General features: G+C 49.9%; 1 protein-coding gene and 1 non-coding gene across 4 annotated transcripts in view; one reads left to right on the top strand and one right to left on the bottom strand.

Annotated features, from left to right (window-relative positions):
- The first annotated feature begins 327 nt into the window (after positions 1-327).
- On the top strand, positions 328-443 carry LOC123575065 (U5 spliceosomal RNA). The gene has a single exon (XR_006700226.1). It is a non-coding gene; the product is annotated as a U5 spliceosomal RNA (small nuclear RNA).
- Positions 444-24,799: 24,356 nt separating this feature from the next.
- IGDCC3 (immunoglobulin superfamily DCC subclass member 3) overlaps positions 24,800-27,057 on the bottom strand; it is a 51,393-nt gene continuing 49,135 nt past the window's right edge. For 2 of the 3 annotated variants that reach the window (XM_045395606.3, XM_005559816.5), the window contains exons 10-14: positions 26,754-26,945; positions 26,497-26,601; positions 25,930-26,068; positions 25,594-25,801; positions 24,800-25,351 (exon numbers count right to left, since the gene is read on the bottom strand). In XM_045395606.3, the coding sequence (XP_045251541.2) occupies positions 25,127-25,351; positions 25,594-25,801; positions 25,930-26,068; positions 26,497-26,601; positions 26,754-26,945 (869 nt within the window). In that variant the 3' untranslated portion in view covers positions 24,800-25,126. The remainder of the gene's footprint in view (positions 25,352-25,593; positions 25,802-25,929; positions 26,069-26,496; positions 26,602-26,753; positions 26,946-27,057) is intronic. The other variant, XM_015452958.4, reaches the window with a different exon arrangement.

A 27,057-nucleotide genomic window follows, 5' to 3' on the forward strand; every position in this document is an offset into this window, starting at 1 on the left:
CTCTGACCAGGAAAGCGTTATTTTCCAGTCAGCCAGTCTTCGGTTTCGCCCCCTAACGGTGACATAAGGCACTCTGTGAAATGCTCCGTTCCGGAATCAAAAGATTGATCCGATTATTTGCATACCCATAATGCACTGCTCACAGTACAAATTAAAAACGGCAAAATCAAACATTTTTATTCTAAGCATATTCTGTGAAAATTAGATTTTTGTTTAAACAGTACTCTGAAAATTTTTTTCTAAATATGGAGCCTTGGCATTAACTAGTCACCATCAATAAACTAGGAGTTTCTGTTACCCGAGAGGCGAGTTGTGGGGCTAGCTATCATACTCTGGTTTCTCTTCAGATCGTATAAATCTTTCGCCTTTTACTAAAGATTTCCGTGGAGAGGAACAACTCTGAGTCTTAAACCAATTTTTTGAGGCCTTGTTTCGGCAAGGCTACATGAAACTGTTTGAAAGTTAGAAGTGGTGTTGGCTTTGTATTGAACGTTATCGCATGATAGTTGGTTGTTTTAGGTGTTATATCAACTTTGTCAATGTCATTAATATGGAAAATTCTTTAAAAAGTGTTTTGGCTGGGTGTGGAGGCTTATACCAGTAATCCCAGCTCATTGGGAGGCCGAGTTGGGCGAATCACTTGAGGTCAGGAGTTCGAGACCAGCCTGGGCCAACATGGTGAAACCCCATCTCTACTAAAAATACAAAAAGTAGCCGGGCGTTGTGGCGGGCGCCTGTAATCCCAGCTATTCGAGAGGCTGAGACAGGATAATTGCTTGAACCCGAGAGTTGGAATTTGCAGTGAGCCGAGATTGTGCCACTGCACTCCACCCTGGGCCACAGAGCTAGACTCCACCTTAAAAAAAAAAAACCAAAAAAAAAAAAAAAAAAGGATTCTACACTGCTTTCTTAGTCTTCTGAATCCTGTGTATATTTTGCATTTAGCACATTTCAATTAGGACTAGCTGCATTTCAAGTGCTCAATCAGCGCACGTGGCACACGTGGCCAATGACTAATAATTGCCCTGCCACTTCTGTTAGGTATAAAACGTTTGAACAGAGCACAGTGTATAGATCCGTTCTCCCTTCCTATAGGTTTTGGGGTTTTGCCAGATTTTGGCCATTGGAACTCCTTGAACCTGTGCAAGATTTTATTTCCTTAAAGTGTGGAATGGAATGGCTGGGTCTTAGGGCAGGTAGGTAACTGCATAATAGTTTCCCCCCAAATTATGTACTTATTTGCAGTTCCACAAATGGCCTATTATATTCCCATTGCTTCTCACCCTTACTGGCCTTGAGATGCTCAGAAGTTGCCGGGCATGGTGGCTCACCCCTGTAATTCCAGCACTTTGGGAGGCCAAGGCAGGCGGATCACCTGAGGTCAGGAGTTCGAGACTAGCCTGCCCAACATGGGCAAAACCCCGTCTCTACTAAAAATACAAAAAATTAGCCTGGCGTGGTGGCGGGTGCCTGTAATCCCAGCTACTCGGGAGGCTGAGGCAGGAGAGTCGCTTGAACCTGGGAGGCGGAGGTTGCAGTGAGCCGAGATCGTGCCATTGCACTCCAGCCTGGGCAACAAGTGTGACACTCCATCTCAAAAAAAAAAAAAAAAAAAAAGAGAAAAAAAGAAATGTGGTCAGGTGCAGTGGCTCACACCTGTAATCCCAGCACTTTGGGGGGCCGAGGCGGGTAGATCACGAGGTCAGGAGATCGAGACCATTCTGGCCAACATGCTGAAACCCCTTCTCTACTAAAAAAGAAAAAAAAAAAATAGCCGTGCGTGGTGGCGGGTGCCTGTAGTCCCCACTACTCGGGAGGCTGAGGCAAGAGAATAGCATGAAACTGGGGGACAGACCTTGCAGTGAGCAGAGATCGCGCCACTGCACTCCGGCCTGGGCGATGGAGCGAGATTCCGTCTCAAAAAAAAAAAGAAAAAAAGAAATGCTCAGAAGTTAATCTTTGTCCATCTGGTAGTTATGAAATTGTAACTTACAGTGGTTTTCAAATTTTATTTTATTTTTTGAGACAGGGTCTTGCTTTATCACACACGCCGGAGTGAAGTGGCATAATAACCTCTCACTGCAGCCTCAACTTCTTGAGTTCCAGTGATCCCACCTCAGTCTCCCAGGCAGCTGGGACTGCAGGTGTGCACCACCACACCAGCTGATTTTTTTTAATTTTTATTTTGTTTTTATGTTTTTGTAGAGACAGAATTTCTCCATGTTGCCCAGGCTGGGCTGCTCTGTATCTTCTGAGCTCAGGTTGTCCTCCCACCTCGACCTCCCAAAGTGCTGGGATTACAGATGTGTGCCATTGTGCCTGGCTTTTTTTTTTTTTTCCTCCTTTACAAATGTCTAATCTGCCAGCATTATAGTAGTTTTAATGTACATCTCCCTAGTTACTAATGAGGTTGAACATCTTTTCAAATATTTTTTGGCCACTCATGGTTTCTCCTATAAAATGCCTCTTTGTACCATTTTTTTCAGATGGTGAGTCTTTTTCTTAGTGGGTATAGTAGTTTTTTACACAGCTTCTAGACTTCAGAAACTTTAAAGAGTAATTCTTTGTTGGTTATATGGTGCAACGACCTTCTCCCAGTTTGCAGCTTCTCTTTTTGCTCTTACAGAGTCTCTTGATGACTGGTTTTAATGTCAGATTGATCTGGTTTATTTTCTTCATTCTCATTTGTACTTTTGTGTGTTTTGTTTAATAAACAACTCACCACCTCAAATTATTAAATAAATTCTCTATCTTTTTATTGTTATTTTTTATTTTATTTTATTATTATTTATTGAGACGGAGTCTGGTTTTTGTTGCCCAGGCTGGAGTGCAGTGGTGTGATCTTGGCTCACTGCAACCTCGGCCTCCCAGGCTTAAGCGATTCTCCTGTCTCAGCTTCCCGAGTAGCTGGGATTACAGGCATGGGCCACCACGCCCGGCTAATTTTTGTAATTTTAGTAGAGACGGGATTTCACCATGTAGGCCAGGCTGGTCTCGAACTCCTGATCTTGTGATCCGCCTGCCTCGGCCTCCCTAAGTGCTGGGATTACAGGTGTGAGCCACCACGCCCGGCCTTTATATCTTTTTAAGTGATGTCTTTCATATTTAAGTCCTTGATTCCTCTGGAATTGAGTTTTTATGCATAGTGTGAAGTGTGAATCTAGTTTTTTTTTTTTTTGAGACGGAGTCTCGCTGTGTCACCCAGGCTGGAGTGCAGTGGGGCGATCTCGGCTCACTGCAAGCTCCGCCTCCCGGGTTCACACCATTCTCCTGCCTCAGCCTCCGAGTAGCTGGGACTACAGGCGCCCGCCACCACACCCTGCTAGTTTTTTGTATTTTTAGTAGAGACGGGGTTTCACCATGTTAGCCAGGATGGTCTCGATCTCCTGACCTCGTGATCCACCCGCCTCAGCCTCCCAAAGTGCTGGGATTACAGGCTTGAGCCACCGCGCCCGGCTGTGAATCTAGTTTTATTTTTTCCCTGGAAATGATTGGCAATTGTCCAGCACTATGTATTGACTTGGTACCTCCTTTCCCTAGGGATATGCAGTGACATGTGTCCATGGGTCTGTTTGTCTAACCTTGAGCCAATATTGCACATCCTAATTACTATGAGTTTATAATAAGACTTGAAATCTGGTGGGTGTCATCTCTCTACTTGGTTTTCTTTTTAATAGTAACTTGGCTATTCTTTCTTCTTCCAAAAATGTTTATAATTCTCCTGTCAATTTCCATGAAAATCCCTATTGCATCTGAATTAAATCTATAGATCGATTAGGGAGAATTGAATCTTTATTTTATTAGTGGACATGATTTGTCTCTCCATATGTTTAGGTATTCATTTTTTTTCTTTCTTTCTTTTTTTTTTTTTTGAGGCAGAGTCTCACTCTGTCGCCCAGGCTGGAGTACAGTGGTACAATCTCGGCTCACTGCAACCTCCGCTTCCCAGGTTCAAGTGACTCTCCTGCCTCAGCCTCCTGAGTAGCTGGGATTACAGGCGCCTGCCACCACACCTAGCTAATTTTTGTATTTTTAGTAGAGACGGGGTTTCACCATGTTGACCACGATGGTATCGAACTCTTGACCTTGTGATTCACCCACCTCGGCCTCCCAAAGTGCTGGGATTACAGGCGTGAGCCACCGCGCCCAGGTCTTCATTATCTTTCAGTAAAGTGTGATAATTTTTCTACTAAAAATCTCACACTTTTTATTAATTTTTAAAACTACTTCTCCTAACTGTACATTGCTGTTGTATAGAAATTCAGTGAACCTGTATGGGATCTTATATCTGGCAACCTTACTTGACTTATGAACTCTATATGTAGATTATTTTCAGTTTTCTATCTATATAACCTTATTATCTGGGGATATTTTTCAATTTTTCCTTTCTAATATTTATAATTTTATTTATTTATTTTGAGAAGGAGTCTTGCTCTGTCATCCAGGCTGCAGTGCAAAGACGCAATCTCAGTTTATGCAACCTCCACCTCCCGGGTTCAAGGATTCTCGTGCCTCAGCCTCTGGAGTAGCTGGGATTACAGGTGCACCCCATCACACCCAACAAATTTTTCTATTTTGGTAGAAACGGGGTTTTACCATGTTGGCCAGGCTGGTCTCAAAGTCCTGACCTCAAGTGATCTGCCTACTTCAGCCTCCCAAAGTGTTGGGATTACAGGCGTGAGCCACCGTGCCCGGCCTCAATTCATTTTTTGGATGTGGGACTTTTCCTTTTTTTTCTTAAGACAGGGTCTCCCTCTATCAACCAGGCTGGAGTACAGTGGTGTAATCATGGCTGACTGCAGCTTCTACCTATCAGGCTCAAGTGATTCTCCTACTTCAGCTTCCTGAGTAGCTGGGACTATTGGCATGCGCCACCGTGCCCAGCTATTTTTGAATTTTTTTGTAGAGACGAAGTCTCACCATATTGCACAGGTTGTTCTCAAATTCCGGGACTCAAACGATCCCACTGACTCAGCCTCCCAAAGTGCTGGCGTTACAGGCGTGAGCCATCATACCCCACCTGGACTTTTCTTTCACATGTGAAACTGAGCCAGGAGTGGTGGCTGTAATCCCAGCTAGTTAGGGGGCCAAATTGAGAGGATCACTTGAGGCTGGGAGTTCGAGACCAGCCTGGGTGTAATAGTGAGACCCTGCCTCTAAAAGAATAACTTTAAAAAATGGTAAAATTGGCCAGGTGCGATGGCTCACGCCTGTAATCCCAATACTTTGGGAGGCTGAGGCACATGGATTGCTTGTGGTCAGGAGTTTGAGACCAGCCTAGCCAACATGGTGAAATCCTGTCTCTACTAAAATACAAAAATTAGCCGGGCATGATGGTGTGTGCTTGTAATCCCAGCCACTCGGGAGGCTGAAGTGGGAGAATTGCTTGAACCTGGGAAGTGGAGGTTGCAGTGAGCTGAGATTGTGCCACTCTACTCCAGCCTGGGTGACAGAGGGAGACTGTCTCAAAAAAAAAAAAAAAAAAAAAAAAAAAAAAAAGTAGTTCGAGACCAGCCTGACCAACGTGGTAAAACCCCATCTCTACTAAAAATACAAAAAGTAGCCGGGCGTGGTGGTGAGCACCTGTAGTCCCAGCTACTCTGGAGGCTAAGGCAGGACAAACGCTTGAACCCGGGATGCAGAGGTTGCAGTAAGCCAAGATCGCACCACTGCACTCCAACCTGGGTGACAGAGCAAGGCTGTGTCTCATAAATAAATAAATAAATAAATAAGGCCGGGTGCCGTGGCTCACACCTGTAATTCCAGCACTTTGGGAGGCCAAGGTGGGCGGATCGCCTGAGGTCAGGAGTTCGAGATCAGCCTGACCGACATGGAGAAACCCCATCTCTACTAAAAATACAAAATTAGCCAGGTGTGGTGGTGCATGCCTGTAATCCCAGCTACTCAGGAGGCTGAGGCAGGAGAATCACTTGAACCCGGGAGGTGGAGGTTGCGGTGAGCAGAGATCGTGCTATTGCACTCCAGCCTGGGCAACAAGAGCAAAACTCTGTTTCAAAAAACAAAAAAAGCCCAAGCGTGGTGGCTCATGCCTGTAATCCCAGAACTTTAGGAAGCCAAGGTGGGCAGATCATGAGGTCAGGAGATCAAGACCAGTCTGGCCAACATGGTAAAACCCCGTCTCTACTGAAAATACAAAAATTAGCTGGGTGTGGTGGCACATGCCTGTAGTCCCAGCTACTTGGGAGGCTGAGGCAGGAGAATTGCTTGAACCAGGGAGTCGGAGGTTGTAGTGAGCCAAGATCACGCCACTGCACTCCAGCCTGGCGACAGAGTGAGACTCTATCTGTAAATAAATAAATAAATAAATAAATAAATAAATAAAATGTAAAATTGACCACAAGGCAGACTGATTTCATTTGAGTAATTTATTTGACAAATATTTATGGAGAAGCTTCTCTGCTGGGCCCTGGGCCTGGGCTTTTCTACTGGGCCTGGATATACAGGGGCAGTAAGAGCCCCACAGTGAACTCTAACACATTGCAGCAAGCAGGCAAATGAGACAAAGGATTGCAGAAGGAGAGAGGAGGGAGCAACTGCTTCTGCCCAAGAGAATCATGAAGACTTCATGGAGGTGACAGAGGCCTTGACACACTGAGAGATGGTCCAAGGAGAGGCACTGGGTGAGTGCGCCTCAGCTGTGATGGACGGACTTCCTTCTGAGCTTTCTGGTTGTCGTCTGTGGGGATCGATGAGTCCCAGAGACTGCTCCTCTCGTGGCTAACACTAATTCACCAAGGATCTATACATACTCCTTCCCTTCTTCCCTCCATGCTGGGGGTGCCTGCAGGAGGTGAGAACATGCACTGGCCTTCCAGCTGAAAATCCAGGTCCCTCACCAAAATCAGGGCAGGCCAGCATCAGGGGCCTCCAGATGTAATGCACTGAAAAGGACACAGCCTGGACTCTGAGCTGTTTACACCAAACATATCTGACTAAGTAGTCAGGAGGAAACATGAGACAAATCCACACTGTGGCTTACTCTGCAGGATAACTGGCCTTATCCCTTTCAGAAGTGTCAGCGCCATGGGAAACAAGAGCAGCTGGGCCTGCTCTGGAAAAGGGAGGGCAAAGAGAAGTGACAACCAAGGTGCATGAGTTGTGGCTGGATCTTGGATCAGGGAAACACAGCTGGGGAGGACAGTGTTGGGACAACTGGGAATAAATGATAATGGGTTATATATGAGATAATAGTATTTAAGCTTTTTCTTTTCTCTCTTCTCTTCTCTTTCTTTTCTTTTTTGAGACAGAGTCTCACTCTGTCGCCCAGGCTGGAGTGCATTGGCTCACTGCAACCTCCGCCTCTCCGGTTAAAGCAATTCTCCTGTTTCAGCCTCCCAAGTAGCTGGGATCACAGGCATGGGCCACCATCCTCCCGTGGCTAACACTAATTCACCTAGGAGCTTTGCACACTCCTTCCCTTCTTCTTCCCTCCATACTGGGGGTAATTTTTGTATTTTAGTAGAGACGAGTTTTCACCATGTTGGCCATGCTGGTTTCAAAATCCTGACCTCAAGTAATCCGCCTACTTTGGCCTCCCAAAGTGCTGGGATTACAGGTGTGAGCCACTGCACCCAGACTGAGGCCAACATGGTGTAACCCTGTCTCTTCTAAAAGTATAAAAATTAGCTCGGGGTAGTGGCAGGCACCTGTAACCCCAGCACTTTGGAAGGCTGATCGAGGCTGGAGGATCTCTTGAGTCCAGAATTTCAAGACCCAGCTTGGGTAACCTGGTGAAACCCTGTCTCTATAAAAAATTAGCCAGGCGTGGTGGCAGGTGCCTATAATCCCAGTTACTCGGGAGGTTTAGGCGCGAGGATTGCTGGAGCCCTGGAGGTGGAGGTTGCAGTAAGCTGAGATCATGCCACTGCACTCCAGCCTGGGTGACAGAGGGAGACCTGTCTCAAAAAAAAAAAAAAAGAAAAAAAACAAAGAAATTAGGTCGGGTGCAGTGGCTCATGCCTATAATCCCAGCACTTTGGGAGGCTGGGAGGCTAAGGCAGGCAGATCATGAGGTCAGGAGTTCGAGACCAGCCTGCCCAACATGGTGAAACCCCGTCTCTACTAAAAATACAAAAATTAGCCAGGCGAGGTGGCACCTGCCTGTAATCCCAGCTACTCAGGAGGCTGAGACAGGAGAATCGCTTGAACCCGGGAGGCGGAGGTTGCAGTGAGCCGAGACTGTGCCACTGTACTCCAGCCTGGGTGACAGAGTGAGACTTCGTCTCAAAAAAAAAAAAAATAAAAAAAGAAAAGAAAAGAAAAGAAGTGGCTCACGCCTGTAATCTCAGCACTCTGGGAGCCCAAGGTGGTCAGATCACTGAGCCCAGGAGTTTGAGACTAGCCTATATGGCAAAACCCTGTCTCTACAAAACAGAAAAAAAAAAATTAGCCAGATGTGATGGTGCATCCCTATAGTCCCAGCTACTCAGGAGGCTGAGGTGGGAGATCACCTGAGCCTGGGGAGGTTGAGGCTGCAGTTAGCCGTGTTCGCACCACTGCACTCCAGGTGATGGAGTGAGTCCCTGTCTCAAAAAAAAGAAGAAGAGGAAGAGGAAGAGGAAGAAGAAGAAGAGGAAGAAGAAGAAGAAGAGGAGGAGGAGGAGGAGGAGGAAGAGGAAGAGGAAAGAAAAGGAAAGAAAAGAATAAAAGAAAAGGAGGTCTCACTATGTTGCCCAGGCTGGTCTCAAACTTCTGGGCTCAAGCGATCCTTCCACCTCAGCCTCCCAAAGTGCTGGGATTACAGGTGTGATCCACTGCATCCAACCATTTTTCTCTTTTTTTAACAATGGAAAGAAAGTGTGATGTTGTTTCCCTAGGGTGGGAGGCTGTGGGAGAAGAAAATCCATTATTTTAAAAAGCAGAAAAAAAGCCACGGGACTTTCACCTCCTCCCTGTGACACCTGGAACCAGTTTTGGTGCCACTCAGAGCCTATTTCATCATCAGGGAAAGCAGGGATTGTGCTGGTGCCCATCCGGGTGGCTGTTGGGGACTGACTAAGAGAAGATACCTGAGAAGCCTGGCCGGTTGGTTAACTGTCACCTCAACAGGCAAGGAAGACTTAGTGGGAACCTGACTGTGGACTCTGGGGACTTCCCCTTTGTGGGAGATGCAGACATCTGCACTCCTTTGTTGCCCCCTACCACCCTCACCCTATTTCCCAGTGGCTCCAGAGTAGATGCTCCCCACAGGATTTTCCAGCCCAAGGGGGCAGCCTGGAAACATGGCTTAGATCACCTTTGTTGGTTTCCAGCAAATTAAAATTTATCTCTTAGAGAGGAAATGAGGGGCCGGGTTTTTTTTTTTTTTCTTTTTTCCTTTCTCCTTCTTAATGGGCCCTGATGAAGGAAATTAATGCGGGGAAGGGATCAGAAATACGATCCACCACTCGCCGGCACAAAAAGGTCAGGGGGCTCCCTGCGCCCTTAGAGGGGCAGCTGGGCACAGTATGTTTTATTATATAATTAACCTTGACCCTTCTAGGTTCAAAGAGAGAGGCTAGTTGGAAATAAATCAATAGTCTGGTCTGGTCACTTCAAAGGCCACAGAACATGCTGGAAAATTCCATGTTGGCTCAGTGTGTAAATTGAAATAGGCTATGCAATGCTTTTTTAAAGGTGGGAGGGGGCTTTAGGTCTAAAATTGAAATTAATTGTGTATCCGCTTCCTTTAATCAGGCAATCAGGAGTCTTTATTGTGTATCTTGTGGGGGTTGGGGGGAGGCCTGGAGACAGCATTGTGACCTCCAAGTGACCGCTGGGCCAGGCTCCAGGACAACAGGCTTCTCTTCAAGCCTAGGGAGCACCTCCCTCCAGTAGCAGTGTGCGGTCATTTACTGGACGTCTGGAATTCTCAGAATCACCCAGCCATCACCATCGCAATACACAGCATTTATTGAGTGCTTACTTTGCACCAGGTACCAAGGATTTTGCAGTTATTTTTTCATTTGATCCTCATAACAACCCAATTAGATAAGTACCATTATTATCTCTATTACCAGTGAAGAAATTGTGGCTGAAGATCCAGAGCCACTCTGAGGTTTTCCCTCTTTTTTTTTTTTTTTTTGAGGCAGCGTCTCACTCCATTGTCCAGGCTGGAGTGCAGTGGTGTCATCTTGGCTCACTGTAACCTCCGCCTCCTGGGTTTGAGTGATTCTCCTGCCTCAGTCTCCCGAGTAGCTGAGATTATAGGTGCCTGCCACCAAGTCCAGGTAATTTTTGTATTTTTAGCAGAGACAGGGAGACAGGGTTTCACCATGTTATACAGGCTGGTCTCAAACTCCTGACCTCATATGATCCACCCGCCTTGGTTTCCCAAAGTGCTGGTATTTCAGGTGTGAGCCACCGCGCCCAGCCAACTCTGAGGTTTTCAAAGTCCATTTCAATACCGTGGCTCAAGGAAGAGCTGCGCATTTCCAGAGGTCCCATCTTCATGTTCTTTTCCCTCAAGTTGTGAGAAGGTAAATGGTGCCAGGCTGGTGTCTCTTCAAGTCTCCCTTGGCTTTATTCACCTTTCATCTATTTCTGTCCTTTCCCTTCATCTTCTCTTTCTCCTTCTTTCTTTCACTCTTCTTTTTTTTCTTTTTTTTTTTTTTTTTTGAGACGGATTCTCTGTTAGCAGGCTGGAGTGCAATGGCACGATCTCAGCTTACCACAACCTCCGCCTCCTGGTTTCAAGCGATTCTCCTGCCTCAGCCTCCCAAGTAGCTGGGACTACAGGTGCGCACCACCATGCCCAGCTAATTTTTGTATTTTTAGTAGAGAAGGGTTTCACCATATTGGCCAGGATGGTCTTGATCTCTTGACCTTGAGATCCGCCCACCTCAGCCTCCCAAAGTGCTAGAATTACAGGTGTGAGCCACTGTGCCCGGCCTCAGTCTTCCTCTTTTCTGTCCTGATTTCATGCTTTCTTTCCACAAATATTTATTGAGAATTTAGTGCTACTCCATGGCAGCCCTTGTGGTTCATAAAGACATAAGAACACCACACCTGTCCTTAGAAAACGTAATCCGGCCGGGCGCGGTGGCTCAAGCCTGTAATTCCAGCACTTTGGGAGGCCGAGACGGGCGGATCACGAGGTCAGGAGATCGAGACCATCCTGGCTAACACGGTGAAACCCCGTCTCTACTAAAAATACAAAAAACTAGCCGGGCGCGGTGGCGGGCGCCTGTAGTTCCAACTACTCGGGAGGCTGAGGCAGGAGAATGGCGTGAACCCGGAAGGCGGAGCTTGCAGTGAGCTGAGATCCGGCCACTGCACTCCAGCCTGGGTGACAGAGCGAGACTCCGTCTCAAAAAAAAAAAAAAAAAAAAGAAAAAAGAAAACGTAATCCAAGGCAGGGCTCGGAGGCTCACACCTGTAATCCCAGCACTTTGGGAGGCTGAGGCAGGAGGATCATTTGAGTTCAGGAGTTCCAGACCAGCCTGGGCAACATGGTGAAATCCTGTCTCTACAAAAAAATATAAAAATTACGGCATGGTGGTGCATGTTAGTAATCTCAGCGACTTGGGAGACTGAGCGGGGAGGACTGTTTGAGCCCAGGAGGTTGAGGCTGCAGTGAACTGTGAACACACCATGGCACTCCAGCCTGGACAATGGAGTGAGACCCTGTCTCAAAAATAATAAGAAGAAAACATAATCTTAGATTCTCAGAGCAGAGTGACAGGCATACACTCTGTGCACAATGAGCTGCAGAAGGAAGTAGCTCTGTATAAGAGAATTCCCACCGGAGTTGCCCAGGCTGGTTTCAAGCCATGCACCTGCTTCAGCCTCCCAAAATGCTGGGATTACAGGCGTGAGCCAGTGCACTGGGCCAAGGATTACTTTTTCTTTTTTTTTGAGGTGGAGTCTCACTCTGTCGCCGGGCTGGAGTGCAGTGGTGCGATCTCGGCTCACTGCAACCTCTACTTCCTGGGTTCAAGCGATTCTTCTGCCTCAGCCTCCGGAGTAGCTAGGACTACAGGCATGTGCCACCACTCCCAGCTAATTTTTGTATTTTTAGTAGAGATGGAGTTTCACCATGTTGGCCAGGGTGGTCTCGATCTCTTGACCTTGTGATTCCCCCACCTTGGCCTACCAAAATGCTGGGATTACAGGCGTGAGCCACTGCACCCAGCCAAGGATTACGTTTTCTTTTTCTTTTCTTTTGTTTTTTTTTGGGGGGTGGGGACGGAGTCTTGCTCTGTCACCCAGGCTGGAGTGCAGTGGCGCGATCTCGGCTCACTGCAAGCTCCGCCTCCAGGGTTCACGCCATTCTCCTGCCTCAGCCTCCCGAGTAGCTGGGACTACAGGCGCCCGCCACCACGCCCGGCTAATTTTTTGTATTTTTAGTAGAGACGGGGTTTCACCTGTTAGCCAGGATGGTGTCAATCTCCTGACCTCGTGATCCACCCACCTCGGCCTCCCAAAGTGCTGGGATTACAGGCGTGAGCCACCGCGCCCGGCCGAGCCCACACTCTTAACCACTGGGCTATGCTGCCTCTTGTGAGGGGACCCTGATTGCCAGGCCGAAGGCACTGGACTGCTCTGGGAGCAATGTGGAGATGTGGTAGGTTACAGACGCAGCCTGCATTTTAGGATGTGCCCAACCTCCTCAACCGTCCCACTCAGGGAGGGAGGGGGCCTGACTTTCCTGGGCCTCTTTTCACTCTTCAAAAAGAAAATCTCCCTTTTAGTTAATCTAGACCGCTGCCTGCCCCCCACCCCCTGCTGCTCCCGACTGGACTCCCCGTCCTCTTCTCCTCCCTACATAGATGTAAGTTAACAGCATGGGCTTTGAACAAGGAGTCTGAAGTTCGAGCCCCAGCTCCACCACCTCCCTTCTCGGAGCCTTGGTTTCCTTATCTCAGATGGGAGGATGACTGTAAGCCCAGCTCTGCCCACTGCACAGCTATGAGAGACGTACATGAGGTGATACGGAGGTGTCTACAAAATGCCATAAGAGGCCGGGCACGGTCGCTAATGCCTGTAATCCCAGAACTTTTGGGAGGCTGAGATGGGTGGATCATCTGAGGTCAGGAGTTTGAGACCAGCCTGACCAATAAGGAGAAACTCTGTCTCTACAAAAAATACAAAAATTAGCTGGGTGTGGTGGCAGGCGCCTCTAGTCCCAGCTACTCGGGAGGCTGAGACAGGAGAATTGCTTGAACCCGAGAGGCAGAGGGTGCAATGAGCCAAGATTGAGCCATTGTACTCCAGCCTGGGCAATGGAGCAAGACTCCGTCTAAAAACAAACAAACAAACAAACAAAAGCTATAAGAAGTAATAACTAGCTGAGTGCCATAACTCGTGCCTGTAATCCCAGCATTTTGGGAGGCCAAAGCAGCTGGTTCACTTGAGCTTAGGGGTTGGAGACCAGCCTGGGCAACATGGTGAAATCCCGTCTCTACTACAAGTACAGAAAAGTATGGCTGGGCGCGGTGGTTCACGCCTGTAATCCCAGAAGTTTGGGAAGCAGAGGCAGGCAGATCACTCGAGGCCAGTAGTTTGAGACCAGCCTGGCCAACATGGGGAAATTCCATTTATTCCAAAAAATACCAAAATTAGCCAGGTGTGGTGGTGGTACACACCTGTAGTCTCAGCTACTCAGCAGGCTGAGGCAGAAGAATTGTGTGAACCTGGGAGGCAGAGGTTGCAGTGAGCCGACATTGTACGACTGCACCCCAGTCTGGGTGACAGAGTGAGACCCTATCTCAAAATAAAATAAAATAGGCCAGGCGTGGTGGCTCATGCCTGTAATCGCAGCACTTTGGGAGGCTGAGGTTGGGTGGATCACCTGAGGTTAGGAATTCGAGACCAGCCTGGCCAACATGGTGAACCCTCATCTCTACTAAAAATACAAAATTAGCTGGGTGTGGTGGCACATGCCTGTTCTTCCAGCTACTTGGGAGGCTGAGACAGGAGAATCACTTGAACCCGGAAGGCAGAGGATGCAGTGAGCCAAGATCGCGCCACTGCACTGCAGCCTGGACGAGACAGAGTAAGACTCCATCTCAAAAATAAATAAATAAATAAATGAAAATACAATATAGGCCGGGTGCGGTGGCTCATGCCTGTAAGCCTAGCACTTTGGGAGGCCGAGGTGGGCAGATCACCTAAGGTCAGGTGTTTGAGACCAGTCTGGCCAACATGGTGAAACCCCATCTCTACTAAAAAAATACAAAAATTAGCCGAGTGTGGTGGTGGGTGCCTGTAATCCCAGCTACTCAGGAGGATGAGACAGGAGAATTGCTTGAACCCAGAAAGCAGAGGTTGCAGTGAGCTGAGATTGTACCATTGTACTCCAGCCTGAGTACTGTGAGATGGAGTGAGACTCCATCTCAAAACAAACCAAAAAAAAAACAAAAAAACAAAAAAAAAACAAAAAAAAAGTACAATACAAAAAAAAAAAAGGCCGGTTGCAGGGGCTTACGTCTGTAATCCCAGCACTCTGAGAGGTGGGCAAATCACTTGAGGTCAGAAGTTTGAGACTAGTCTGGCCAACATGGTGAAACCCCATCTCTACTAAAAATATAAAAATTACCTGGGCATGGTGGTGGGCGCCTGTAATTCCAGCTACTTGGGAGGCTGAGGTAGGAGAATTGTTTGAGCCGTGGAGGCAGAGGTTTCAGTGAGCCAAGATTGCGCCACTGCACTCCAGCCTGCATGACAGAGGGAGACCCTGTCTCAAAAAAAAAAAAAAGTAATAACAGAAGTAGCATCAGTATCATTGGGAGGACTCCATAGGGGCTCCTTCCTTTCTCTGAGGAAACTCTAGGCTATCTGACCCTTTCGATGACTTCCTGGCCACCTGGAAACCATGTAAGGCTTTCCTCAGACACATCAACCCACAAAAAGCATATGCCCTAGAAATCTAGTGGTCATTCATTCATACATTTATTGACCATCTGTTAGGTGGCAGGCCCCATGCAGCAAATGGAAGCCTTGGGCCTGCTCAGTGAGTTCTCCGTGCACTTGCACACCTCCCAAGCTTTGCTCATGCTGTGCCTGCAGTCTCAGATGCCCTTTCCCTGTTTCCACTCCTTTTCAAAGCCTTCTTTAATTCAGCACTTTAGGATCATTTCCTTCCGTTTCTACAATGTGCTGCTGCTACTCACCCACGTAAGTATTTGAATAGATTGCAGTTATTTGTATTCAAGCCTATAAATTCTCAGCTCACTGAGGGTCTGTCTCTCTCCTCTGGGGCCCAGCGCATCTTAATTGCTGGGCTCAATTAGTCACCGGCAGGGATCAGGCCTCAGTTCCTGTGGCTGTAATCCTTTGTTAATTCCACTGGGGGGCAGCAAAGTCCTCCAGTCACAGCCCTCCCAGGAGCCCAGCTTCCAGGCTGCAATGCTTGAACCAGAGGCTCCTTGGGCTCCAGGGAGGTCAGGCCAGCTGCAGGAAGCCCTTCAAGCTCACTTTTCTTTCTTTCTTCTTCTTTCTTCTTTCTTCCTTCTTCTTTCTTCCTCCTCCTCTTCCTCCCTCCCCCTTTTCCTCCTCCTCCTCCTCCTCTTCCTCCTCCTCCTCCTCCTTTTTTTTGAGACGGAGTTTTGCACTTGTCACCCAGCCTGGAGTACAGTGGCGTGATCTCAACTCACTGCAACCTCTGCCTCTTGGGTTCAAGCGGTTCTTCTGCCTCAGCCTCCCAAGTAGCTGGGATTATAGGCGCCCGCCACTGCTCCCGGCTAATTTTTGTATTTTTAATAGAGATGGGTTTTCACCATGTTTGCCAAGCTGGTCTCAAACTCCTGACCTCGTGATCCACCCGCCACGGCCTTTCAAAGTGCTGGGATTACAGGCGTGAGTCACTGCGCCTGGCTGCTCGCTTTCTTCTTTATCCCGCTCCCCTTTCCCTGGCATTCCTCTCCCCACCTTCCCCCAACTTAGGGTCGCTTTGCCCTGCCTGCTCCAGTTTCTCTGCCTATTACAGTGGGATCTTTTGAACACTTAAACTCTGCACTTCACTTACATGAACTCAGTGAATCCTCTCAAACTCTTTTTTTTTTTTAATAACAGCTCTATCAAGGTGTAATTCATGTTCCATGCAATTCGCTGGAACAATTCAATGGTTTTCAGTATATTCAGGACTGTGCAACTGTCATTACAATTTTAGGACATTTTCATCACCCCCAGAAGAAACCCTGTACCCATTAGCTGTCACTCCTCGTTTTCTCCCAACCCATAGCCCCCATCAATCTGCTTTCAGTGTCTATAGACTTGCAGTTCTGGAAATATCCTATAGATGGAATTGTACAATATGTGGGCCTTTGAAACTGGCTTCTTTCACTTAGCACCTGTGTAATGTTTTCCAGGTTCATCAATGTTGCAGCACATATTCGTTTCATTTCAGTATTTTTTTTTTAACTGCTAAATATCTCATTGTGTGGATTGACCATATTTTGTTTCTGCATTCATCAGCTGATGGACAGTTGTTTCTGCCTTTTATCTACTGTGGCTAATGCTGCTGTGAACATTGATGTACAAGTTTTTGTGCAAGCATATGTTTTCTGTTTTTTTTTTTTTTTGAGACGGAGTCTCGCTCTGTCGCCCAGACTGGAGTGCAGTGGCGCGATCTCGGCTCACTGCAAGCTCCGCCTCCCGGGTTCACGCCATTCTCCTGCCTCAGCCTCCGGAGTAGCTGGGACTACAGGCGCCCGCCACCACGCCCAGCTAATTTCTTTTTGTATTTTTAGTAGAGACGGGGTTTCACCGTGTTAGCCAGGATGGTCTCGATCTCCTGACCTCGTGATCCGCCCGCCTCGGCCTCCCAAAGTGCTGGGATTACAGGCTTGAGCCACCGCGCCCGGCCTTGTTTTCTGTTTTCTTTTTTCCTTTTTTTTTTTTTTTTGAGACGGAGTCTCCCTCTGTTGCCCAGGCTGGAGTACAGTGGCGCGATCTCGGCTCACTGCAAGCTCTGCCTCCCGGGTTCCCGCCATTCTCCTGCCTCAGCCTCCCGAGTAGCTGGGACTACAGGTGCCCGTCACCACGCCCAGCTAATTTTTTGTATTTTTAGTAGAGACGGGGTTTCACCGTGTTAGCCAGGATGGTCTCGATCTCCTGACCTTGTGATCCGCCCGCCTCGGCCTCCCAAAGTGCTGGGATTACAGGCATGAGCCATCACGCCTGGCCCTTTTTTTCTTTTTTTTTTTTTTGAGATGGGGTCACTCTATCACCCAGGCTGGACTGCAGTGGCGTGATCTTGGTTCACTGCAACCTCCGCCTCCTGGGTTCAAGCGATTCTCTTGCCTCAGCTTCCTGAGTAGCTGGGACTACAGGCACCCACCACCATGCCCGACTAATTTTTGTATTTTTAGTAGATACAGGGTTTCACCATGTTGGCCAGGCTGGTCTTGAACTCCTGAGCTCAAGTGATCTGCCTGCCTCGGCCTCCCAAAGTGCTGGGATTACAGGCCTGAGCCACTGCGCCCGGGAAAGCATGTTTTCATTTCTCCTGAGTATATAGCTAGGAATGAAACTGCTAGGTCATCCAGTAGCTACATATTTAGACTTCGTTGTTGTTTTGTTTGTTTGTTTTGTTTTGAGTCAGGGTCTCCCTCTGTCACCGAGGCTGGAGAGCAGTGGTGCCATCATAGCTCACTATAACTTCAAACTCCTGGGTTCAAGTAATCCTCTAGCTTCAGCCTCCTGAGTAGCTGGGACTACAAGCATGAGCCACCACGCCCAGCCTGAGCTAGCTGTTTTTTTTTTTTTTTGTATGGTGTAAAGGGTCCAAATTCATTTCTTTGCATATGAATATCCAGTTGTCTCAGCACCATTTGTTAAAAAGACTATTCTTTCTCTACTGAATTGTCTTGGCACCCTTGTCAAAAACCAATTGACTATAAATTTGAGAGTTTATTTCTGGACTCTTGGTGCTATTTTATTGATATATATGTTTACCCAGATGTCAGTACTACACTTTTTAATTATTGTAGCTTTGTAGTAAACCAAGAAAGTATGAGTCCTCCAACTTTGTTCTTTGTTTTCAAGATTGTTTTGGCTATTTGGAATCCCTTGCATTTCCATATAAATTTTCGAATCAGCTCATCAGTTTCTGCAAAGAACCCAGCTGGGTCGACAACCCTTTGAGGTAGGGGCATATTATCTCTATTTTACAGACAAGGAAACAGAGGTGTAAAGAAGTTAAATCATGCCGGGCACGGTGGCTCATGCCTGTAATCCCAGCACTTTGGGAGGTGGAGGTGGGTGCATCACGAGGTCAGGAGATCAAGACCACGGTGCAATCCCGTCTCTACTAAAAATACAAAAAATTAGCCGGGCGCAGTGGCGGGTGCCTGTAGTCCCAGCTACTCGGGAGGCTGAGGCAGGAGAATGGTGTGAACCCGGAGGTGGAGCTTGCAGTGAGCCGAGATCACACCACTGCACTCCAGCCTGGACGACAGAGTGAGACTCCATCTCAAAAAAAAAAAAAAGGTTAAATCATTTGCTCACACTTACACAACTAGGAAATAGCAGAGCCAGGGGTTCAAACCACATCAGTTGGACTCTAGTGTCCACAGCCTGGGCCACGGCCACCACCTTCTTAGCTCCAGAGGGTGCCATGCTTCTCACTAGAAGACAGGGAACAGTGACAGATTGTTGCTCTCAATAGCAGGGCACTGGCTCTGAGCTCTGCACTAGCTCCCAGGTGGCAAAGGGCTGAAGGCATGTGGCCAACTGAGCCACCAGCTAAGTTGGAAAAGTTCCCCCATATAAGGTGACACCTCAGCTAGGTGTGGAAGGGGACAGCTCACTGTTCTCTGCTCCTGCTGGGGCTCCGGTTCTCCTCACCCCAGCCTCAGCCCAATAACTGGGGACTTGGTGGCCACAGGAGAGATGACTCCAAGCTTCCGGGCACAAAACTCTCCAATTGCTTGACCCAACACACTACTATAGCAGTCAGGGATTGAACCAAAGTGTTCTTTCTTGGTAGCTTTGTGACAGTGTCCGCAATACTCCCAGTTAGACACTCTGATTCCTTCAGTGGTTACCAAGAAAGTGCTGGCAACACAAGTCCACGTAACAGGGAGCCAGATTTTGAGGCAATGAGATAAAATGCAGCCTAGGGAATCCTGGGCCTCCAGGGGAGGAAGCCCTGCCAGAGAGTGGGAGAGACATCTGCAGGAAGGGACACCGCGATGAGGAGAAGCTGCGGGGAGCAGAGCCTGGCCAGAGGGTGGCTATTTTGGAGTAATAGCCAGGGCCAACCCTGCCTTGTGCTGGTGGCACGTGGTGCACGGTGACCAAGGGGCCATTCACATTTCTGGGAACTCAGAGTCCAGTGTCCATGCTTCTCGAGCCCAAGGAACCCTTCCCTTCTCTGCCAACCAGGCTCCTCCTCGGTCTCCTCTTAGCCCCTTATTCTCCCCATTCCCTCCCTGTTCCAAGGTAGCTACAGGGGGGGGCCAGGGGAGCAACAAAGCCCTCAGATCAGTCCCTTAAGTCCCTTCATACCCTGGATCTCCCAGGCTCCAGCAATCCTCACACCTCATCCTCCTGAGTAGCTGGGATTACAGGCATGTGCCACCATGCCTGGCTAATTTTCAAATTTTGTGTAGAGACGATTTTGCCATGTTGTCCAGCTGGTCTCGAATTCCTGGCCTCAAGCTGTCTCCCACCTTGGCTTCCCAAAGTGCTGCGATTACACAGTGAGCTACTGTGCCCAGCCCTCTAATACCTCTTTGAGGGAAGGCCTTGGGTTTAGCTGTTCCTCTCCCTGACTTGAGCCTTAACTCAATTCAAGGCAGGCCCCCAGCCTTAGCTGCTCCCACTCACTCATTCCGTGTCCAGCCCCAGCGTCCCCACAGGAGTTGGGGGCACCCTCTGTCTCCTGCCGCCCCCAGCTGTGTCCCCACCAACCTCACGCACAGTCCCAGGGCCATGGGGTAGAGCTTTCCTCCCCTCCCTGCCTCCTGGCTCATATTTGTTCCCCACCTGTCCCTCCGGAGTGGCCCTGTGGTCATTTTATTTATTTACCTACCTATTTATTTGAGGCGGAGGCTCACTCTGTAGTCCAAGCTGGAGTGCAGTGGCATGATCTCGGCTCACTGCTACCTCCGCCTCCTGAGCTCAAGCAATTCTCCCCAGCGGGTGAGCCACTGCTCCCTGCCCCTGTGGTCATTTTAAAACAGTCCATACATTCTTTGACCCTCCATTGAAAAGAAGACTCTAATTCCCCTCAAATTCCCTGAATGTGGCTTGCCTTAGCGACTTGTTCTAAAGAACTGAATATACCAGAAGTGATGATGTGTCACTCGGGCCAGCATAGAAATGATGTTGCAGTTTCCACCTGGCTCTCTCTCTCAGGACGCTTGTCCTTGGAACGCAGCCACCATGCTGTGAGGAAGCCCAGGCCACACGGAGAGGCCACGTGGAGATGCTGGGCTCACAGCCAGCATCAGCCACCAGACTCAGGAGGGAGGGAGCCTTCAGAGGATCGCAGCCCCCAGGCTTCAAGCTGCCCACGCTGATGCAGAGTGTAGCAGAGACAGCTGCCCCGAGCCCTGCCCAGGCTGCAGATTTGTAAGTCAAATAAATGTGATGTGAAACCACCGAGGTTTGCACTCCAGTCTGGGCAACAGAGTGAGACCCTGTCTCTTATAAAAAAAAAAAAAAAAAAAGAAAAGAAAAAGGTTGGGCACGGTGGCTCACGCCTGTAATTCCAGCAACTTGGGAGGCCGAGGTGGGCAGATCACGAGGTCAGGAGATCAAGACCATCCTAGCTAACACAGTGAAACCCCGTCTCTACTAAAAATACAAAAAAAATTAGCCAGGCGTGGTGGTGGGCACCCGTAGTCCCAGCTGCTCAGGAGACTGAGGCAGGAGAATGGCGTGAACCCGGGAGGCGGAGCTTGCAATGAGTGGAGATCATGCCACTGCACTCCAACCTGGGCGACAGGGTGAGACTTGGTCAAAAAAAAAAAAAGCCGGGCGCAGTGGCTTATGCCTGTAATCCCAGCATTTTGGAAGGCCGAGGCGGGCAGATCGTCTGAGCTCAGAAGTTTGAGACCAGCCTGGGCAACATAGCAAAAGCCCATCTCTACTAAAAATACAAAAAATTAGCCTGGTATGGTGGCATGGGCCTGTAATCCCAGTTACTCGGGAGGCTGAGGCACGAGAATTGCTTGAACCCGGGAGGCAGAGGTTGCAATGAGCAGAAATCATGCCACTGCACTACAGCCTGGGTGACAGAGTAAGACTCTGTCTCAAAGAAAAAAAAGGTTTGGGGTTGTTTGTTGCAGAGCATTAGATGATTGGAACAGGTTGCAGCCTTGGTTGCGGCAGATTTCTGTGCAAAGATAGTTTGTGGGGGGTGGTGAGATTTGAGGGGGTTCTTCAGCCTGAGGCCTCTGGGCTATTTGAGATCTCAGGACCCGGATTCCAGTCAGGCCACTCAGCTTTGACACCTATTTCTGCTAACCTTCCTCACTGGAACCCTGCTCTGTCATCTACCCTAGCCTGGCTGAGACTCGTGATAGTTAGGGCAGGCCCTGCCTATATTTCCGTGGGTTTTGTACACAATTTGCATATATCTGCATGATCATACTTTGGTGGATTTTTTTTTTTTTTTGACAGAGTCTTGCTCTGTTGCCCAGGCTGAAGTGCAGTGTTGTAATCTCGGCTCACTGCAACCTCCACCTCCCGGGTTCAAGCAATTCTCCCACCTCAGCCTCCCAAGTAGCTGGGGTTACAGGCCTACGCCACCACGCCTGGGTAATTTTTGTATTTTTGGTAGAGATGAGGTTTTGCCATGTTGGCCAGGCTGGTCTTGAACTCCTGACCTCAGGTGATCCACCTGCCGCGGCCTCCCAAAGTGCTGGGATTACAGGCGTGAGCCACTGTGCCGAGCCCATGTTGGAATCTTGATGAAATTTCACTTGAAAGTAGGGTTCTGATCCTAAAAGAACATCTGAAGGCACCTGGCCAGGCACTTCCAGAAGAGGCCTGTGTGTGGTGGCAGGCGCCTGTAATCCCAGCTACTTGGGAGGCTGAGGCAGGAGAATTGCTTGAACTTGGGAGGCGGAGGTTGCAGTGAGCCGAGATCATGCCACTGCACTCCAGGCTGGGTGACAAAATGAGACTCTGTCTCAAAAAAAAAAAAAAAGTCCAACATGTAATAAGACAGAAAAAAATATGGGAAAAAATATCGAGCTGGTCTGGGTGAGGGTGGGCAGAGAGAGTGAGGCCCTCCAGAGAGCTCCCCCTCATCCCAGCCATAGCCAGGGAACCCAATTTACCAACTGCTCTCCTGGTATGTTCCTCTCGAAAGGTGCCCCTGGGTTTAGAACCTGGCTCTCCAGGTCTGCCGAGCCTCTTGGGTGTGAACCCAGGCTTTGAAATTCAGAAGCAGCTGCATTATACCGCTGCCTCTTACTAAGTTGAGGCCAGCTGAGACCTCCAGATCTTTGTCAGCATAACTGCCATTAAGCCCAGCCTCTCTCGCACCTGTCTAAGCCGTAGCAGCCCCAGTCACCTGGCTTCAGGAGCCTGGACTGAGACACAATGGCAGAACAGAGAGGCCTGGTCGGAGTCCTGGCTGAGTGCCCTGGAGAGAATCACTCAGTCACAGCCTGTTTCCTCAACTTCAGAACTGGGAGGAAACCAGTCCTTCCTCATAGACAGTGCATGAAAAGCACACAGCCCGGCCTGGCCAGCACCTGGAGAGCGCTCAACCTTGGTGGGCTGAGCAGGCAGTCTCCTCGCTGCTGGCCAAGGAGGCGTGGAGCGGTGGTCAGAATGCAGAGCCTGGAACCTGGCGGCCTGGCCTGGATACAAACTCGGATCCTGTGTGAGGATCAGACTGACCAACTGGTTGTGTGGGATTTTGGACATTTCCTTCACCTCTCTTTTCTTGGTTTCATCAACTATAAAATGGAGATGACCGGTCAGGCACAGTGGCTCATGCCTGTAATTGCAGCACTTTGGGAGGCTGAGATGGGTGGATTGCTTGAGGTCGGGAGTTCGAGACCAGCCTGGCCAACACAGCGAAACCTCGTCTCTACCAAAAATAAAAAAATTAGCTGGGTGTGGTGGCGCATTCCTGTAATCCCAGCTACTCAGGAGGCTGAGGCAGGAGAATTACTGAACCCGGGAGGCAGAGGTCGTGGCGAGCTGAGATTGTGCCACTGCACTCCAGCCTTGGCGACAGAGTAAAAAACTCTGTCTCAAAAAAATACATTAAGTAAATAAAATGGAGATGACGGTCACTAGCATGTCTTCCTCACAGGGAGGGGTGAGGGCTCGGGAACTGCGCCTCGTGTGGCAGAGGTCTGTGGTGTGTGGGGTCTGCTGCTACTATCCCAGGTTCTGGGCCTATGAGGGCCCTGGCCCACCCAGCACTCCAGCCCCTCCCCCAGGGCCTGACACAGCCACCAAAAAACTCCAGGTTCACTTTGGCAACAGGACTTTTATTCAGTCAAAATGAGCAGAGTGTGACAAAACCCAAGTTAGGCCAGGTGACCCCCAGCCCCACCCTTCCCAAGGGAAAGAGGGAGGCTCCCGAGAGAAGCTGCTTTGGGAACAGAGGGGGCACTGCCTTGGAGTTTTGTGGAGCCCTGGGCATCCACACATCATTTGGGAGAAGGGAAGGGACTACCCTTCCCCAAGTCCACACAGACACAGCTCTAGTTTTCTAGGAAAACACCACAAATTCTATCTTCTTCAGCTAATTAACTAAAGTTCAGGGTGGGGGTGTCCCTAGAGGGTTGGGGGTCAGGGACTTTTATGGTCTAATCTCATTCTTAAGGAATACACTTATTTTTTTTTTCTTTAAAAAAAAGTTTTTCTTCTGCTATTTAAAAAAATGTTTCTGAGTGTAACCAAAAATAGGTATTTGTTTCCTTGGTTTTCTTTTCTTCTTCTTTAACTAAGTAGTTCAAAGAACAATACAACAGAAAAGAGAAACAAAAAGTCACAAGAACACAACCCTTAACACACCTTGTATAAAAATAGCTTCCGGCCGTGGCTGCTGACAGGGGGTGCTCCCCTGTCGAGGGGTGGATCAGGCTGGCTGGGTGCCTGAGGCTGGGGCGTCTCTGTGGGGGACACCCACACCCCCTCACCCTCACACACACCCATCCCACGCATGGTACATTCCAGGGGCCAGGCCTGCAGGACAGGAGGCAGGCGGCCAGGTGATGCCACCCTCCCAAGCCCAGGTTCCTCATGAGCATCCCCATCAAGGATGGGCTGGCTCAAACGGGAGTGGACAGACAAGACGGGGACAGGCGGCGTGCTGGGAGGTGGCTCGTTTGGACAATTTATACTTCAAGGAACAAATTTCCTCTCATTTTTGGCTTCTTTCACATTTTCTCTCTGCCCAAACCATTTCTATTTCCGTAGGCCACAAGAGTTCCCCTTGGTGGCCTAACCTCTGGCCTCCCCTCTGTGGGAGAGGCAGGTGGGCTGTGGGCAGGAGGGGCGGGGAGGCAGGTCCAGTGACAACACAGCCCACAGAGCCAGCGAGCCTTGAGGTAGACATTTTCTTTCACACCTGGAAATGGGGAAGTGCTTTTTTTTTTTTTTTTTTTTTTTAACTCTGGACAACAGTGTGGGAAGGGAGAGGGGGTCCCCACCAAGGGGGCTTGAGGTAGGAGTGCATTCGGGCTCTGTGGGGAAAGGGGGCTGAGGCCACCGCCTCACTGCCCCCAGGACATTCATTCCGGCTGAGGTAGGTGCTGAGAGTCAAAACAGCAAAAATCCATCCTGAGAAAACAAGGTCGGTGGAGGGTGACAGTGTCAGGGCCCAGCTACAGCAGGGTCATCTTTTGGAGTCGAATTCACCTTCCTCTATCTCTCTCCCTTTTGTTTTTTTTTGATTTTAAGTTTTGCTTTTTAAAGGAAGATGTTAGTTCAGTTCCAAGTCATGTGGGTGCCAGGCAGAGGCGAGGGGGCGTCAGCCCAGGGAGGGAACGGGCTCCTGCAGGAACTGCTCCAGCTCCTGACGGGTGTTGCGAGGGGGGGTCCCTGCCAAGGCTGCCTTGGGTTTTGACAACCCAAGAGGCAGTCAGGACAGAAATGCTGGGGAGCCCCCAGGACCATCCAAATCCCACACGACAGTAGAAATCTTGCTTTTGACCTGAGAATGGGCCCCCTCTCCGGCCACCCTCTGGAGCCTGCCAGACACTGGCTACTGTTCAGAGTGAGCTGGCTGGGTAACCCAGGCCTCTGCAGGCCTGGCAGTCTGGCCTTCACCGAGGAGGCCGGGGCCTCTATCTGGGGGTGGTGGGGCAGCCGCCAGGCCTGCGCAGGGGGCCGTGGCCTCCGCTGTCTTCCCCTCCATCAGGCCGCACCCCTGAAGTGGCAGCGTGGAGAGCTGGGTCTCCTCACACGGGGCAGGGGCTGCAGGATCCTGCTGGGGAAAGAGCCCGTCACACAGGTGTGAGCTTGAGGGCCAGGGCGCCAGGCTCCAGCTCAACCCCACTTGGGGCTTAGGGTCTCCAGGTCTCCCTGCCTGACTCAGGGGCACAGAGAGAAGACCTGCAGCTTGACTAAGGCCAATGATTGAGGCCCGTGGCCAAGGTGAAGGGGTGCAGGATCAGAGGGTGACAGTGTCAGAGCCTGAGGCGGGGGCTTGTTCAAGACATGGACACTCACTGTGGGTCTGGGGTCTGGCTGCCCTGCTGCCCCGGCCGGGGGGAACAGCTGCTCCAGCTCCTTCATATCCACATGTTTCTCATCTCGGCCCAGCTGGCCCCGCTCTCCCCGTCTCGCCCCATTTAGGGCCAGAATGCCAGGGTCCCTTTGGCTCCGGGGACCCTGAGGAGGGGACAGCTGGTTTTCCACATCCTTACACAAGAGGACCCTAGGGGTGAGCCAAGAGTTGAGGGGAGGGAGAGAGACGAGAGCCAGAGGCAGTGAGCCCACACTCACCTTCTCTAGGCCTAGTCCGCCACACACCAGCCCAGCCCCTCTTCCTGGCCCAGCACCCACCTGCCCCTTTGGCCGAACAGGAGGAAGAGGACACAGAAGATGATGCAGGTGACCCCGATGTGGATGCCGATGACGATGCCTGTGGTGGACGTCTGGTTGGCGGCCTCCTCCTTCCGGCAGTCACATGGTGGGCTCAAGGCTGGGGACAGGGATGGGTTGGAGGCTTTGGCTCTCCAGGTCTGAAGCACTCCTAAACACCCAGCCTCTGGGGGCTCCTCTTCCTTCAGCTGCGCCCACCCCCAAGTGGGAGTGGGAATACCCTTTGACTTTGCCTACAGGACTCCAGCCCAATCTTTTTGGTTCTTTTTACCAGATACTAGGAATAGCATGGACCATTTCATCCTTGCCACAGCTTTGTAAAGTAGGTACTATTATCTCTGTATTATAGAGAAAACTGGGATCAGAGAGGTTAAATAACTTGACCAAGGTCACACAGCCAGCATGTGCATGGCCAAGCTTCAAACTGCAGTCTAAGCCTGTGCTCTCAAGCGTGGCACATGCTATCTCACCCCGTTACTTTCCCTGCTTCTCACCCACTCAGCCCTGCACTCCATCCCCAGCCCTCACCTGTCCTCTCAGATGCTCCCCTCAAAGACACAAAGCGGACTGTGGCGTTGCCGTCTCCATGCTGGTTGTAGGCGAGCAGCTTCACCTCGTACACTGCAGTGGGGTCTGGGGCAAGGCAGGGCGGCTGAGTGACTGCCCCTGCCCCACCACGTGCTCTGTCCTAGCCGGGAAAGGGAGGTGACCCCTGTACACCACCTCCTGGCCCTCAGCGCCACACCCTGCCCAGCCCACTAGGCCCCGGGTTGTTTCTGCCTCACCAAGCTGGCTGAGGTTGTAGGAGGAGACAGTTCCAGGCAGCAGGATGGGGCCGGTGAAGGAGGTCTTGCTTGCTGGGCGGTAAAACAGCTTGAAGCCGCCCTCGTGCTGGGCCAGCCGGGGCCAAGGCTCCCACAGCAGCTGCAGGGAGGAGCTGCCCAGGACCCGCACTGACAGCGGGGGTGGGGCAGGGGCTGCACGTACAGAAAGAGGCCATGATGTGAGGACCCAGCGGAAGCTCTACCTTTCTACTTTCCACCTGTGACCCTGACCCCCAAAAGCCTGACAGCCCTCTGGCTTCTGACC

The sequence above is a fragment of the Macaca fascicularis genome, chromosome 7 (genome assembly GCF_037993035.2).
Source record: "Macaca fascicularis isolate 582-1 chromosome 7, T2T-MFA8v1.1".
NCBI lineage: Eukaryota > Metazoa > Chordata > Mammalia > Primates > Cercopithecidae > Macaca > Macaca fascicularis.